Here is a 15,117-nt window from a genome sequence, read left to right as displayed (position 1 = left end):
GCCCCCGAGCACCGCGGAGCTGACTGTGCTCTGGCGGACGGGGACGGGCGGAGGGCGGCGCGGCGGGCGCGGAGCCCCAACAGTCCTCCGCAGTTCCAGCTGCCCAGCTACCAGGTGTCCATCCCCGAGAACGAGCCGGCCGGCACGGCGGTGATCACGCTGCGCGCACAGGACCCCGACGAGGGGGAAGCGGGCCGGCTGGCGTACTCCATGGAAGCGCTCTTCGACGAGCGCTCCAACGACTACTTCTCCATCGACCCCCAGACGGGCAGCGTGGTCACCGCCCGCAGCCTCGACAGGGAGACGAAGGACACCCACGTGCTGAAGGTGACCGCCTCCGACCACGGCTCCCCGCGCCGCCGCTCGGCCACCACCTACCTGACGGTGACGGTCAGCGACACCAACGACCACGAGCCGGTGTTCGAGCAGCCCGAGTACCGGGAGAGCATCCGCGAGAACCTGGAGGTGGGCTACGAGGTGCTGACCATCCGCGCCACTGATGGCGATGCCCCGGCCAACGCCAACATGCTTTACCGCCTGCTGGAGCCGGGCGCTGGCGACGGGGTCTTCGAGATCGACCCACGGTCGGGGGTCGTGAGGACCCGCGCCCCCGTGGACCGCGAGGAGGTCTCCGAATATCACCTGGTGGTGGAAGCCAATGATCAGGGCAAGGATCCTGGGCCACGCAGTGCCACGGCCATGGTGCACATCACCGTTGAGGACGAGAATGACAACTACCCTCAGTTCAGTGAGAAGCGCTACCTGGTGCAGGTGCAGGAAGACGCCCCAGTGAACAGCCAGATCCTGCAGGTGCAGGCCACGGATCGGGACCGGGGCAGCAATGCCCAGGTGCACTACAGCATCGTGAGTGGCAACCTGAAAGGTCAGTTCTACATCCACTCTTTCTCCGGTGCCATTGATCTGATCAACCCTCTCGATTATGAGACTATTCGGGAGTACACGCTGCGCATCAAAGCCCAGGATGGGGGCAGACCTCCCTTAATCAACTCCAGCGGCATGGTGTCGGTGCAGGTTGTGGACGTCAATGACAATGCCCCCATCTTTGTCAGCACTCCCTTTCAGGCCACGGTGCTGGAGAACGTTCCTCTGGGCTACTCGGTGCTGCATGTCCAGGCTGTGGATGCTGACTCTGGGGAGAACGCACGCCTGGAATACAAGCTTATTGAGATGACACCACCGGCCGGCGTTGCCCCTGCATCAGGGGACTCCGGGTTTCCATTTCAAATCAACAACAGCACAGGGTGGATCACGGTGGCTGCAGAGTTGGACAGAGAAACTGTGGAGAACTATCACTTCGGGGTGGAGGCCAGGGACCACGGTGTGCCGGTGATGACCTCCTCGGCCAGCGTATCCATCACTGTCCTGGACGTGAACGACAACAACCCCACCTTCACAGAGAAGGTCTATCACCTCCGGCTGAATGAGGATGCAGCAGTGGGCAGCAGTGTCCTCACCCTGACCGCTGTGGACAGGGACGTGAACAGTGTGGTGACCTACCAGATCACCAGCGGCAACACCAGGAACCGCTTTGCCATCACCAGCCAGAGTGGAGGGGGACTGATCACACTGGCCTTGCCTCTGGATTACAAGCAGGAGAGGCAGTACGTGCTCACTGTCACTGCTTCTGATGGCACTCGCTTTGACACCGTCCAGGTCTTCATCAACGTCACAGATGCCAACACGCACCGCCCAGTCTTCCAGAGCTCCCATTACACAGTGAGCGTCAGTGAGGACAAGCCCATTGGCACCTCTATTGTCACCATCAGTGCCACCGATGAAGACACAGGAGAGAATGCGAGAATCACTTACATTTTGGATGACAACATCCCTCAGTTCCGCATTGACCCTGATACCGGCACCATCACCACCCTGATGGAGCTGGACTATGAGGATCAGGCGTCCTACACATTGGCCATCACAGCCCATGACAATGGCATCCCACAGAAATCAGACACCACCTACGTGGAGATCCTCATCCTGGATGCCAATGATAATGCGCCCCGCTTCCTCCGTGACCGCTACCAGGGATCAGTTTTTGAGGACGTGCCGCTCTCCACCAGCGTCCTGCAGCTTTCTGCCACCGACCGCGACTCAGGCCTCAATGGCCGCCTGCTCTATACATTCCAAGGTGGAGATGATGGAGATGGAGACTTCTATATCGAGCCCACCTCTGGAGTGATACGCACGCTGCGCAAGCTGGACCGTGAAAACGTGGCCGTCTACAGCCTGCGAGCCTTTGCAGTAGACAGGGGCAGCCCACCCCTGAAGGCCTCTGTGGACATCCAGGTGACTGTGCTGGACATCAACGACAATCCCCCTGTCTTTGAGAAGGATGAGTTTGACATCTTCGTGGAGGAAAACAGCCCTGTGGGCTCCATTGTGGCCCGCATCAGTGCAGCTGACCCTGACGAAGGAACCAATGCGCAGATCATGTACCAGATAGTGGAGGGCAACATCCCTGAGGTCTTCCAACTGGATTTGTTGAATGGGGACCTCACTGCCCTGATGGACCTGGATTACGAGAGCCGCACGGAGTATGTGATTGTGGTGCAGGCCACCTCAGCCCCACTGGTGAGCCGGGCTACTGTGCACATCCGCCTGTTGGATCAGAACGACAACCCACCTGTCCTACAGGACTTCCAGATCCTCTTCAACAACTATGTAACCAACAAATCCAACAGCTTCCCCTCTGGTGTGATTGGCAAGATCCCTGCGCATGACCCTGATGTGTCAGACAGCCTGGCCTATACCTTTGTGCAAGGCAATGAGTTAAACTTGCTCCTCTTGGACTCTGCCACTGGGGAACTCAAGCTCAGCCGAGACCTGGACAACAACCGGCCCCTGGAAGCCCTCATGAAAGTGTCAGTCTCAGGTAAGCATGCACTGGAGGTGTGTGAAATGTGCAGGTCTTCTTTTCGGGCTGCCGTGGTGGCATGGGCAGAATAGCTGCTTATGGCTTAGCGTGCAGCCTTCAGTTTCCAGAGGCAGCAATTTATGAAGTTCTTGGAAAGGAACCACAAAAATGGATCTGATCCACGTGCTGTGGATTGAAGTGATGCGTTGAAGTTGTTTGGTAGATGTGGATCGTGAGAGTAAATAAACGTGTGGGGGTATAGATTTCCTTTGTTTAAGTGATGCTTTGGCTCAAGCTTTTCTGATGTGGTTGCATCAAGGCAATAAATGATCTAACCTGCGAAGATGTAGGGAATGTGCACGTACCTGTGATGCTTGGGGTTAAGATTACTGTTGGTGATATGTGATGGCTTTGCAGATCCATCTTCCCTAGCTCTTTTTTCCTCTTTTGTTAAAAAATAGTGGCCAAGTAGCACTCAAAGTAGTACTGAGTGATCCTTTGCTGTGGGGGGAGAGGAATGGGGAAGGACAGATGCTGTGATCTTCTTCCTTGGAGGGCTGGTGCGTGATGGGGAGGGCTCTGCCTCTTCTGTTGAGCAGACTGTCCCTTATTGTTCAATATGTACTTTTATGTGAGTGTGTATACACTCTTGGGATAAATGTTTTTTTTTCTGCTTGGTCAGTTGTTTATCATGGAATTACTTTTTATGCCTTTAATTGTGGCATCAATCATGCAATGAGTAATTTCCTCCGCAGGTGCCACTCTATAAAGTTTACTGTGGACCTGATCCCACAGTTCTGTTGGCTTTCGAAGGTTATAACCAGACACATTCCTCGCTGCCTCTCTGTGCAACTCTGAAGCTAGTATTTGAATTTATTTTTTTCCCTTTTTTACATAAAATAGCTGAAAGTATGAGATACATAGGAACATAGGACATGCTTCTTTTTTGGGGGGTGGGGGAGGGCGGGATTGTATTAAAAAATACCAAACTATGGCATAATCCTGGCAGTGCTCATTACTGTAAGTAGTCATTAAGTGCTGCAGGGCCTCGGGAGACTCTCTGTTGTGCTTGCGGGCTTGAGTTCCTTTTTGCTTCAGGAAAATGAAAGTGATATTAACTGCACTGATTGAATTTACTGCGGTGCGTCACCTGACAGGAGACTTCTATTGCAAAATGCTGGGGGGCAGCTCACGCAGTATGTTAGCTCATAAATGCCATTTCCACGTCCTGTGAGGACTTGTAGAAAAAACAGGCAATTGGCTTGTGGCCTTAAAGAAACATTTGGATCAGCGTGGTGGTGATTGCGTGGTCATCGTCTGTCAGAAGCAGTGGTTCTTTATCTATCAGCAGCTGATAAGAATTGACTTGGAGCAAAAAGCTTGGAGCAGCCGTTTGGTCAGACCAGATGGAGAGAAATAGCTCATGGGGACCATTGCTCAGGCTGAGGAAGTGTCAGGCAGGGAAACGAAGGACTGGAGTCCTCTGTTAAGCAATGGGAGCTCAGCCCTTACTGCTCTGTATTCACGTTGGGTGAGGATGTGAACTTTGCAGCTTTGCTGTGATGTTGATCAGAACTGTCTGCTGCACATCCTGAGATATTTAAATACAAGAGCTTCTTATGGGTAGGGGTTTGACGTAATTTTGACAAGTGCTGAACTCCCTTTGGTGTTTGTTCTGAGCAGTTTGCTGTTTGGGAACTGGGAGGGCAGAGTCCTCATTTGTGATTGTTTCCAGTAAACTTTCACCTGCTTGCTTTACTGCTTATCTGATGTGGTCTCAAAACAAAACAAAAAAAAAAAAAATTAAAAAAAGACAGAAGAGCTCAGACAGAAGCCCTCCACCTGGTTATCTCCAAGCGTTGCAAAATACCTGCAAATCATCTGCTAGGATAAGCTGCCAGTTAACTGAAAAATGTGTCTATGGAGCAGCCATTAACCTCTCAACCCAGACAGACACAAAGTCCTGCCTGGCTCACAGCTGCTGCTCCGGTCAGGGCAGAATGCGAGCTCTTTATGAACTTGGGGAATGTGATCTATATACGGGTCGGAAGTACTGTGCTGCTATAAAAGCCTGGCTGCCACTCAGCACTGCCTTTTGCCGTTGGGGTGAGCATGTGGAGCTGGGGAGCTGCTGAACTCTGTCACCTGTGGGACTTTGGTGGAGCTGGGGAGCTGCTGAACTCTGTCACCTGTGGGACTTTGGTGGAGCTGAGGAGCTGCTGAACTCTGTCACCTGTGGGACTTTGAGACTTTGCTAAAACCCATGTCCTTTTATTTGCATTGCCAATTGTTTGGAGAAGCGTGGGAATTCTGTCCTTCTGCACATAAACAAAACTCGGGGAATCATGAAGAGCAAGCAGACTGAGATAACTAGTTTCACAAAGCCTGAGAATGGGACGGCTCTTTACACTTTACCTAAAGAGAAGGAACACCCTCAGAGCTGTGGGGGGGCTGTGGGCAGCCCGCAGGAGTCTGTGCGTGCGGCTCTGCCCAGTGCTGTGGGACCTGCTTGGCTGTGCCCTGCAGCTGTCAGGAGGAGAGCGGGGAGGAACGGGGCTGGTGGGGCCCGTGGGCGGGCAGGCATTAGCATCTTGGAGCTGGAGAGCAGCTTTTGAAGTCAGCCTCTTTTGAAGTGAATCTCTCAGGGTGCCCCTGCGCCGTGCCCACAGAGTGAGCAAACAGGCCCTGCTGCAGGAAGCTAAGCCAGGTGTGCTCCTGGGGTGCCCCAGGTGCTCACAGGCTTTGGCTGCAGTGTCTCATAGTGATGCGTCTCTCAGAGTCCCTCATTTTAGCTACTCTTTGCCCTGAAAGCTGGTACTTTTGCTGCAGGTGTGGTGTCACGTAGGAGGAAGCGTTGTTCTTTTCCCGGACACCTTCAAGGCTTTCCTGTGGGAAGGCAGAGCTTGGCCCTGTGTACCCATGCCCGCTGTTTTAACGACTGGGGCCATGCTGCAATCCTGCCCTTGCTTTCCAGGAGTCCATTTTACTCCGGGCTCAAATACGAGGTGCTAGTTGGCAGCCAGCCAAACATGAGCCAGCAGTGTACTCAGGTGGCCCAAAATGCCAACGGCATCCTGGCTTGTATCAGAAATAGCGCAGCCAGCAGGAGCAGGGAGGTGATCGTCCCTCTGTGCTCAGCTCTGGTGAGGCCACACCTCAAGTGCTGTGTTCAGTTTGGGCTCCCACTGCACAAAAGACATGGAGGCCCTGGAGTGTGTCCAGAGAAGGGCAGTGGAGCTTGTGAGGAGCGTAGGTCTGATGGTGAGCAGCTGAGGGAACTGGGATGGGTCAGTCTGGAGAAGAGGAGGCTCAAGGGAGGCCTTATTGCTCTCTATAACCACCTGAAAGGAGGTTGTGGTGAGGTAAAGGTCGGCCTCTGCTCCCAGATAGCAGTGATAGGGCGGGAGGAAATGGCCTCAAGTTGCACCAGGGGAGGTTCAGGTTGGATATTAGGAACAATTTCTTCTCAGCAGGAGCAGTGAGGCACTGGCACAGGCTGCCCAGTGGGGTGATGGAGTCATTGCCCCAGAGGTATTGAAGAAACATATGGATGTGGTAGGGAGGAATATCATTAGTGAGCATGGTGGGGGCAGGCTGATGGTTGGACTGGATGAGCTCAGAGGTCTTTTCCAACCTTGATGGTTCTTTGATTCTGTGAATTGGTGGTCTGTGATTTCATACTGTTGTTAAATACGCATTTTAAATGGATAGGATTATTTAAAATGGTAGCTTTTCGTCCACAGTTTACAATAATGTCAAATTTATTCTGGATCTTTTGTGATTTTTCTGATTTAAAAAGAGATTTGACAGTTGCTCCCGCCCCAAGATGTTGTCATATGCAGTCCCTGTGCAGCCCTGGAGGAAGGATGGGTGCTGGCCTCAGCTGTGCACAGGTGCTGCATGAGGTCACCTGTGTATGACACTGCAAACTGCCTGCACCCGTTGGGCCCGGAGTGTGTGCTACAAATGCTATGTAACAGTCATTTTGGGAAGGCAGTGTTCTGGCTCTGTGCTTTGCTTTAGGCTGGTTTCCCTAGTGAGAGGTAGGCACGCTAAAGCGTTCCTTTACATTCCTTTGACTTTAAACCTCCCCTGGCATTCAGTGAGGTATTGACTATCAGCAAATACAAATCGGGATAGAGCTCCTTCATGTTGCAGTAAACATTTGCTGTTTTTAACTTTAGCACTTGTTAAAGGATCTTTATTATTATTGTAATTTAAAAGCCATTATGCTAAAGCTCCTGAGTCTCCAGCTCCATGCTTCTCCATACAAATGGAAGAGGCCACATTACACTTAGTTTAACCCTTAGGACAAACGCAAGGCCATGGCTGTGCCTAAGGTAGAGCACTGAGGAGTTGTGTGTGAGCACTGGGGGACAGAGACACTCAAGTTCTCCCCCGCACTCCAAAATACTGCAGCCCTCTGGTATGGGCTGGGAGCATCACAGTGCAAACTGTCTTCTTGCCCCTGTGCTTAGGGGGCTGTGCCTTCACCACCTGTGGCATGTGGGGCTGCTGAGGCCATTCTGGGAGTCCAGTACGTAGAGCAAGGAGATGCTTCTGGTGAGACTGCAGGAACAGCAATGCTTTCAGATACTGGGGAGAAGGGATTGGCACCCAAACCGCTCTCTGCATCCTCCCCTTGCCACCGGGGAGGTAAATTCCTGCAGCCTTAAATAAGCCATACAATTACAGGATTATAGGAATGAAAGGATGTTCTCTCCTCCCTCCCCGTGCCTTCCCCGTGGGTGAGGTGCAGGTTTCCTCCTGAGCCTATTTCCTGACAAAATGGGGATTTTGCTGTTCCCTGCACTGTGTTCTGTGTGCGCACCCAGCACGGGAGCAGCAGCAGGGAGGGAGCAGCAAGGGACCTCGTTGGGAACACCGGGTGTGAGACCTGGCCATCACTTTGTGTATTAAATGGGAACTAATGATTAGCAGCCTCTATGCTGTGCTTTTGAACGCTTACCTTTGTTTTCGTGAATCAGTGACTGCTAAGTAGTGGCCATCCTTTTGAAGTGAGGAGAGCTCCCATGCTGCTGTTGCTACTGAAATCCCTCCTTATCTAAAATGCAGCTCAGTTTCACAGAGACAGATGCCCCTCCAGCCCGCAGGTATGCGAGTTGCCCCCCTGCTCTGTGTAATCTATTCCAGCTGATAAAAAGCCGCTGCTGCCTGTTGCTCTCATATGTATTTCCTTCCACTTCGTTCCTGGCTTTCATAGGAGTGGTGTATTTTTGTTTCTAAAGACAGGAAAACATCTATGGCTGCAAGAGCAAAAATATTTAATGGAAGGCTGACTGGAAAAATAACTTTTGACTGAGATAAAAGACATCTCCTGCAGGTAAACAAATAAAATAATGAGTTATGCAATGACTTTAGTTGGAGAGATAAGCAATTTCTCTGCTAAAATAGTGATTTCCAGATATAAAAAAGTGTTTACCACAGCATACTTGAGGAATTAAATGAGATATTTTATCTCAGCAGAAAGTTATTTTGCACATCAACTTCTCTCAGAAAATGCTGCTGTGAAAGTAGCTATCACTCTAAGTGTTTGTTTTCTCCCTGTCTGTGTGTGCTGTATGTGCCCGTTTTTGTTTCACAGTGTTTGCATGGCCTCCCTACCCTAGCAGATCTCAGTGGCTGAGGCGCAACCAGAAAGCACTTCTGAACCTCATCCCATATCAATAGAGGGATTGCAATCAGCTCCTAGAGAGAAAAACAAAACAAAAAAACCCTTATGCTACTAATTTCCTTATTTGTAAACTGTTGTACCCAAACCCATATGGAAAACACTCACGACTAAGGATCAGTCTGAGAATTTGACTCGTAGCAGTGTTTCAGCTATGCCTGAAAAGTGACATAATATGTGTAAAGTAGGATAAAATATGTGTTTTCTGTAGGTAAGAAACTGGTTGATGGAGTCACTCTGAGAGACATGGCTCAGTGGGCATGGTGGGGTTGGGCTGGCGGTTAGACTAAACGATCCCTGTGGTGTATTCCAACATGAGTGATTCTGTGATTCTAACCGTGCCTGAGTCCAGCTGGAGACTGGCAGCTCAGTCTGAGGCCAGATGGATGTGGGGTGATCCAGCCAGGGCAGAAGGGACATCCCTGCACAGTGCCCAAGAAGTTTGGGGCAGCTTGAACTGCTCTGCTTGTTTGGTAATGCAGCATTAAATACTGAAAACCCAAGCATGTGTTTATGTTTGCAATGTCTTCTGGATAAGCTGTTGGGTTGCCTTGGTTGAGAAGTGGCTCAGTGAGGTTTTGGGGTTTGGGCTGGTTTTGCTCAGCACGCTGGTAGTTTTACTGAGTATTTTATTGCCTAAATGTGGATGTTCTTCCTGGTGTTTTGTGGGAAAGGGGAAGATCAGCACAGAGAAGTTGTAAGCAGAATGAGACTGAAGATGAGAGGGGGAGAAAAATCTATTGGGGTTTATTTGATAACAAGTCTCAAGAAACAGAAATGAAACTTAGCGAAATATGATGAAAGTATTGCCTGGAAAACTTTTTTTTCCCCTATTTTCAAGTTATTTGCAAATGCTGAAAAAAATAATTTTTCATTGACTTGGTGTTGTTTTTTATTTCTGGATTACTTTTTGAGCTTCAGGGTTTGTTTGTGAATTGGTTTCCTTTCTGTATTCCCTTGCTTGCTTGTATTCCTTCCCTCTTAGAAACCATCAAAGCACTTTCCTTCATGTTGTATGAATGACTTACAGTTGTAGACTGGGAGGAATTCCCTTTTGCTCTCTCCTGCTCTCACTTTTTCTTTGCAGGTAAGGATTGTTTCAGGGCCAGGCTGTGGAGCCTGTGCAAACAGACATTGAATTGTTGTGAAGGGCAATGACAAAAGAACCTTTTGTTTAGAATAAAGGAGCAGTTTTCTAGGTTTGGATATTGGGATGACAGTAAACGTGCACTAGAACTAGTCATGGGGAAAGCAGGTGACGTGGAGCAGTGGCATTTTATACTTCATTATCTCCAACATCCCAAGCACTACCTGAGGAAGTAGTTGGCTGCTGATAATGTGTATAATTTTACACTTGCTCTTTGAATGGTCTGTTCTCATTCAACATGTATTCTCAATAACTTGAAATTCCCTTTCATAGTTGACTCTCACCTTTGAGCTGGATGGGTTTTCTCAGTGCTTACGTTCACAATGATGCATCAGACAAGCCACGACCAAGAAGAGTAATGCTGGATTTAGGGTGATATTCAGTGAAGGCAAGTAGCACATTCACCACCTGTCTGGACAAGGCTTTCTGCTGGGTCTTGGATGAGAGCCCAAGCTTCCTCTCCTTTCCAACACTCAGGCCAGAGCACAGCCCCCAGGCAGTGCTGGAGACACTCCTTTTGTTCTCTGCCTCCTTCTTGGGCTGTGCTGCAGGTCTGCCCACATTCTGCAGCCACTGGGCTATCTGCAGTGTTTTGGCTGGTGGATGCTCAGGGTTTATGGGTCAGGGGTGCGTGATGGCATGCAGCACCTAGGAGAGTGTTTGCAGTGCAGCCAGATGTGAAGCATCTGCATACTTGGGCACAGCAGAGCTCACTTCCTTAGGATACAGGCAGCAGCTGCACCACGGCGTGCCTTCGGTACAAGCAGAATGATGATCCCCTCAGTTCCCATCTTCTGGTCTGGACACAAAAAACGATGATGCTGAAACCTCTTTTAAGCCTACGTGCTGCAAATACCTTTTCAATATTTAGAAGCATAGGCAACTCTAGATGTAACACTCATCCATAGAAGATGAGCAAGGGGAGAATCAAATGTCAGACACAATACACGATCCACACACACTCCATCCCCTTCTCCCCCACTTTTATAAGCCTTCAGGATTTTGAGAGCCAGTTGGTGGGGTCAGACTTGTGGCATTTGAGTGTTTGTGATAAAGTAATTTGTGCTTAACTCAGTATTGCTTAACTTACAGGATTTGGGCAACTCTCTTGGCTTCCTTTGCACGTAGACTTGTATTTCCAAAAATATCTACGGAAAGGCACCAGGAAATGTAGGAGGATTAAAAAAGCTGAAGATATTCAGATCAGACCTTATGAGCCTCATTGGCAATTGTTCATGCTATAATCAATTCTGCTCCAGTTTCTGGGGGAATGGCAATGTTTTTAGGCAGAATAGTATTAAAAGTACTCTGACATCTACTTCAGCATTTAAGAAACAAGTATGCCAGTGCTGTCCTTTATGATTAATTGGCTTTTTTGTTTTCTGCTCCTTTTTTTAAGACCATTTTGCCAAAAGATTTCATAGAGTGAGTACAGAACAAGTTGACGGGGACTCAGTTCTTCAAAGCCTTGTTCACCGTAGTTGTCCACTTGAAAGAAAGAATGCCTAAGAGCTGATTGAATTCAGTTTTGCCACTCTGTGTTCCTGTGACAAGTGACAGTTTTATTGTTTTTTTTTCCCCTGATGCAGATCTTTTTCCAGTGTTGAAAAACACAGAACTGTTTGTAGAGGTAACATTAGTTTCTGAGAGGGGCAGGATGTAATCTTCATGGAAAAACTGGAAATCCATCATGCAGTGATTTTGTGTTTGCTGATGGTTCATTTCACGCAGTTGTTTATAAGGCATGGCTGCATACATTTAGGTTTAGATTCCATTGTTGATTTTGTTGGATTGAAAGAGCGTAATGAAAGGCAGAGTTTGATTTGTATGGTCAGATTTATGTCCCTTGGCACATCTCTTAGAGAAACAAGAGACCTCTGTGGGGTTGGATGTGTAGGTCCCAGCCATGATCTGCCAATAGGCATGGCGGCTGCCAGATGGAGATGCACATCTCACCTCCAGTTAAAGAGGGAACACGGGTTACTGGCTCTGGCTAATTGCCTCATTGTTAGATGGGAAAGCTCTGCGGGTGAACCCACCCTGTCCCTGTGTGCCAGAAAGGAAGGATTAGTTTTGTTTTGTAGTGATGACTGTACTTAGATCTGTTGCAGCAAACTACCCCTATTTACAGGCTTAGCAGACTAGATGGAAAGAATGGAGGGAGGCTATAACTTGCAAGCTGGAAAATTTGTTCAGAGAAGCTGTAGATGCTCCATCCTTGGACACACTCATGGCTGGGCTGGATGGGGCCTTGGTAGCCTGAGCTGGTGGGTGGCAGCCAGCCCATGGCAGGGGTTGGGGCTGGGTGGGCTTTAAGGTTTCTTCCATCATTAACCATTCTATTAAATACTTAGCCATGAGTAAAATTAGGATGTACTTTATATGTTTTCAGGCATTTGGATGTATGAGGGAAAAGTATGTTTCTATGGGAATGTGGCATTCAGCAAAGAAATAAAATTCTAAAACATGGTCTTTTCTCTTGAAGAAAGAGAAGAACATTAAACAGAAAAGTAGAAGAGGAAGGAAGACTTTTGGACTTTGTTTCAGCAAGCAGTTAATGCCACTAAGCTGCAACTGCCTTCATAGTTATTCCACTATTTACACTTGCCAAGCACAGAAGAAGCAAATAAATTGAATGGTAAACCTGTGATACACCTAAGGGGACCACATAACAAACATAGACATGTTATGCTTATCAAATACAAAGAAAAGTAATCTGTTTTCAATACCATTGCCAAAGAGGTGATGGATGCTACATTCCTCAGATCTCCAGCACTTTTGGAAGTGACACATCTGGTCAAAATATTTCAACACTTTTTGAAGGAAGAAGAATGAGAGGCTGTTGTTATGATAACATTCAATGGATCTCTTTCCTAGTGTGGAGCCTGTAGTTTCAGAGAGAAGCAAAACTATCTGGATCCTGAAAAAAGGGGTAAGACAGGGACTACACCATCAAATTTAATTTCACAGGCATGATGGCCAGTCATCATCATCTGTGCTGATAAATCCCAAAGGAGTGTTAAGTTGGGTTTGCTCTTTCATTTATGGCCGCTGCCTCTAGTCCTAGCACTGGGCACCACTGATAAGAGCCTGGCTCTGTCCTTATTGTACTCTCCCTTCAAGTATTAATAGACATGGTTGAGATCTCTCTGAGCCTATTTTACAGGCTGAGCAGGCCCAGCTTGCTCAGCCTCTCCTCACAGGAGGAATGCTCTGGTATGTCCATGTCCCTATGGTAGTGGGGGACCCAGAACTGGACACAGCACTCCATGTGGGGTCTCACCAGAGCTAAGCTCTGTATCAGACTCCTTGAACCTGTTCAGAACTGATATTGGCAACTCGCTGAGTTTGATTGAATTCACAGCATAGAACTTCTGCATGAAGCCAGCCCCTCGTTATTTGCATGCTTCCAGCATTCATTCTTCTGTGTCTGATTCTGAAGAAGGCCTTTTAACACCCTGTTTTTGGTTTTTTTTTTTTTAATTTATCTGTCTGAATTTAGTTCAAATCATGTAAAAGTCGTCACATATTAACCAGAGCCTTGTTTGTTTTGGCAGCGTGCACTTGCCAACCTTTCTGCACTACTGGCTGAGTAGAGATGTTTGGCACCTTCCACACCTCACATCCAGTGGAGAACTTACCCATCTAACCACTACAGGACACAGTGCCTCCCATCGAGGTGTCTGCTCTGTGCTGCGGTATCCTTATTTAGGCAGTCAAGTGTCCTATGAAGTGGGAGCACTTGAAATGCCATCCGCTACAGCGCTGGTGCTTCACTCAGCACACTGATCGGGACACTTAGCGAGGGCAGAGATGGGCTGGGCTCCAGCCCTTGATCTCAGAGCTTTTGCTGTGGTATGCATTAAAGAGGAACCGAATAAGATAGAGACAGTTGTGGGCCTCATATTTCCCATCTCTTGGGCAAGTGCCATAAGCTTCAGGGCCGTGCTGACACCCACCGTGCACGGCAGAGGAGGGTTCCTGGCTCACTCTTTGCAATTGAGCACTGGTGATGGCAGCGTGGCTCTGACCTGAAGCTGCTAGGTTCTGTTTTGGCTGTCACAGGAGCGGGATCCTCAGTTGTCCAGGCTGTGTCAGGGATAGGTCAGCTCCTGCTGTAGCCAGGGATATGAGTCTTCCCACCTGGGACCTCAAAGCCAGAATAAACCAAAACGTTGGGGATTTTCTCCCATTGATCGCAGCTGATTAGTTTGTCTTCTGGCTTTAGTTATTCCTAAGCGTCTCTTAAAAATGCTTCCTCTGACTTGCTTTGAGGCGGATCAGCCCCCGCTTAGACTAACAGGTCGGTTATGGAAGTGTGTGTGGGATCAGACTCAAATTACGCCACAGAATATCCAGAGTTGGATGCATCTTTACCTCCTCTTAAAACCTCTTTCTCACTGCAGTTTGCTGCGATGATAGACTTGCTGGTAATTACCAGCGTGTTCCTGCTTGTTGCTGGGATGCTGTGGCTTTTCCCTCGATGTGTTTGTGGACACTGCAGCTAGCTGACATTGCCATGACACACACAGCAGAGGTCTCGTGGCAGTGATGACTCAGTGGAGCTAACCAATTGGTTTGCTCATTTTCTTTCCACATGGGGTGTATTTCTGATGTTGGCCTCCTTTTAATGACGCAGGATAATTTAGCAGTGTGTGTTCTACACAATGAGCTCTCCATCTGGCAGATAATTGCCTGTGAGCCTAAATCCCATCTTAACTTCAGGTTCCTCAGATCACGAAACCTGCTGGTGCATTCTGGTTGGCTTAGCAGGCTGCTTGGAAAAGGATTTGCTGAGAGTTGAAGTGATGTGGGCAAATTTCTGTGGATTCTTGCAACGTTAGATGAGATGGGTTAATTTTTGGTTTTTTTTGTAGTAAGTCGCCTAGCATTATTAGCTTTGTTAATTAATTAAATAATATCTACCATTAAATAATTAGTATTTTGATTTTGAGCGTTACATGTGAGGTGGTGGTGCCGTGGAGGTTTTGCTTCCTGGCATGTGCAGCTGACTCCTTCAATCTTCAGCTCAGCTAACAGCAGTGCTGGGACTTGGTTCAGCTTTAAAAGGCTTTAAACTAGGAAATTCCTATTTACTACCAGCAACATTGATGGATATGACGGATTAATAGCAATAAACTCTGGTGAGAACTGAGAGATGAGAACATTTTTTTGTATTACATGCAGTTAACTTGTTTTAGGTGAGTGAGCTTTATGAACTTTTCTACAGTTGCTTTTAAAATCCACCTTGCCAAATGACTGGGAATTTCTGAAGCTGAGATGGCTGATTCACTCCTTGGCGCAAGAACGTGCATCACGTGCTGCTCTGAAACAAGGTGCTGAGATGATCAGATAAAATTACCCAAACTCTTCAGAGCAGGGGGTGCAGGCTAGCATCAATCC

The 15,117-nt window shown here is 48.4% G+C and overlaps 1 protein-coding gene across 5 annotated transcripts in view; it reads left to right on the top strand.

Annotated features, from left to right (window-relative positions):
* Nucleotides 1–130: 130 nt before the first annotated feature.
* Nucleotides 131–15,117, top strand: part of CELSR1 (cadherin EGF LAG seven-pass G-type receptor 1) — a 157,452-nt gene continuing 142,465 nt past the window's right edge. For all 5 annotated transcript variants that reach the window (XM_042815550.1, XM_042815552.1, XM_042815553.1 and 2 more), the window contains exon 1: nt 131–2,893. In XM_042815550.1, coding sequence (XP_042671484.1) covers nt 211–2,893 — 2,683 coding nt within the window. In that variant the 5' untranslated portion in view covers nt 131–210. The remainder of the gene's footprint in view (nt 2,894–15,117) is intronic.

The sequence above is a fragment of the Centrocercus urophasianus genome, unplaced genomic scaffold (genome assembly GCF_019232065.1).
Source record: "Centrocercus urophasianus isolate 14NV4802_14NV808 unplaced genomic scaffold, USGS_Curo_1.0 seq_15, whole genome shotgun sequence".
NCBI lineage: Eukaryota > Metazoa > Chordata > Aves > Galliformes > Phasianidae > Centrocercus > Centrocercus urophasianus.
This window is presented reverse-complemented; position numbering and strand designations above follow the sequence as displayed.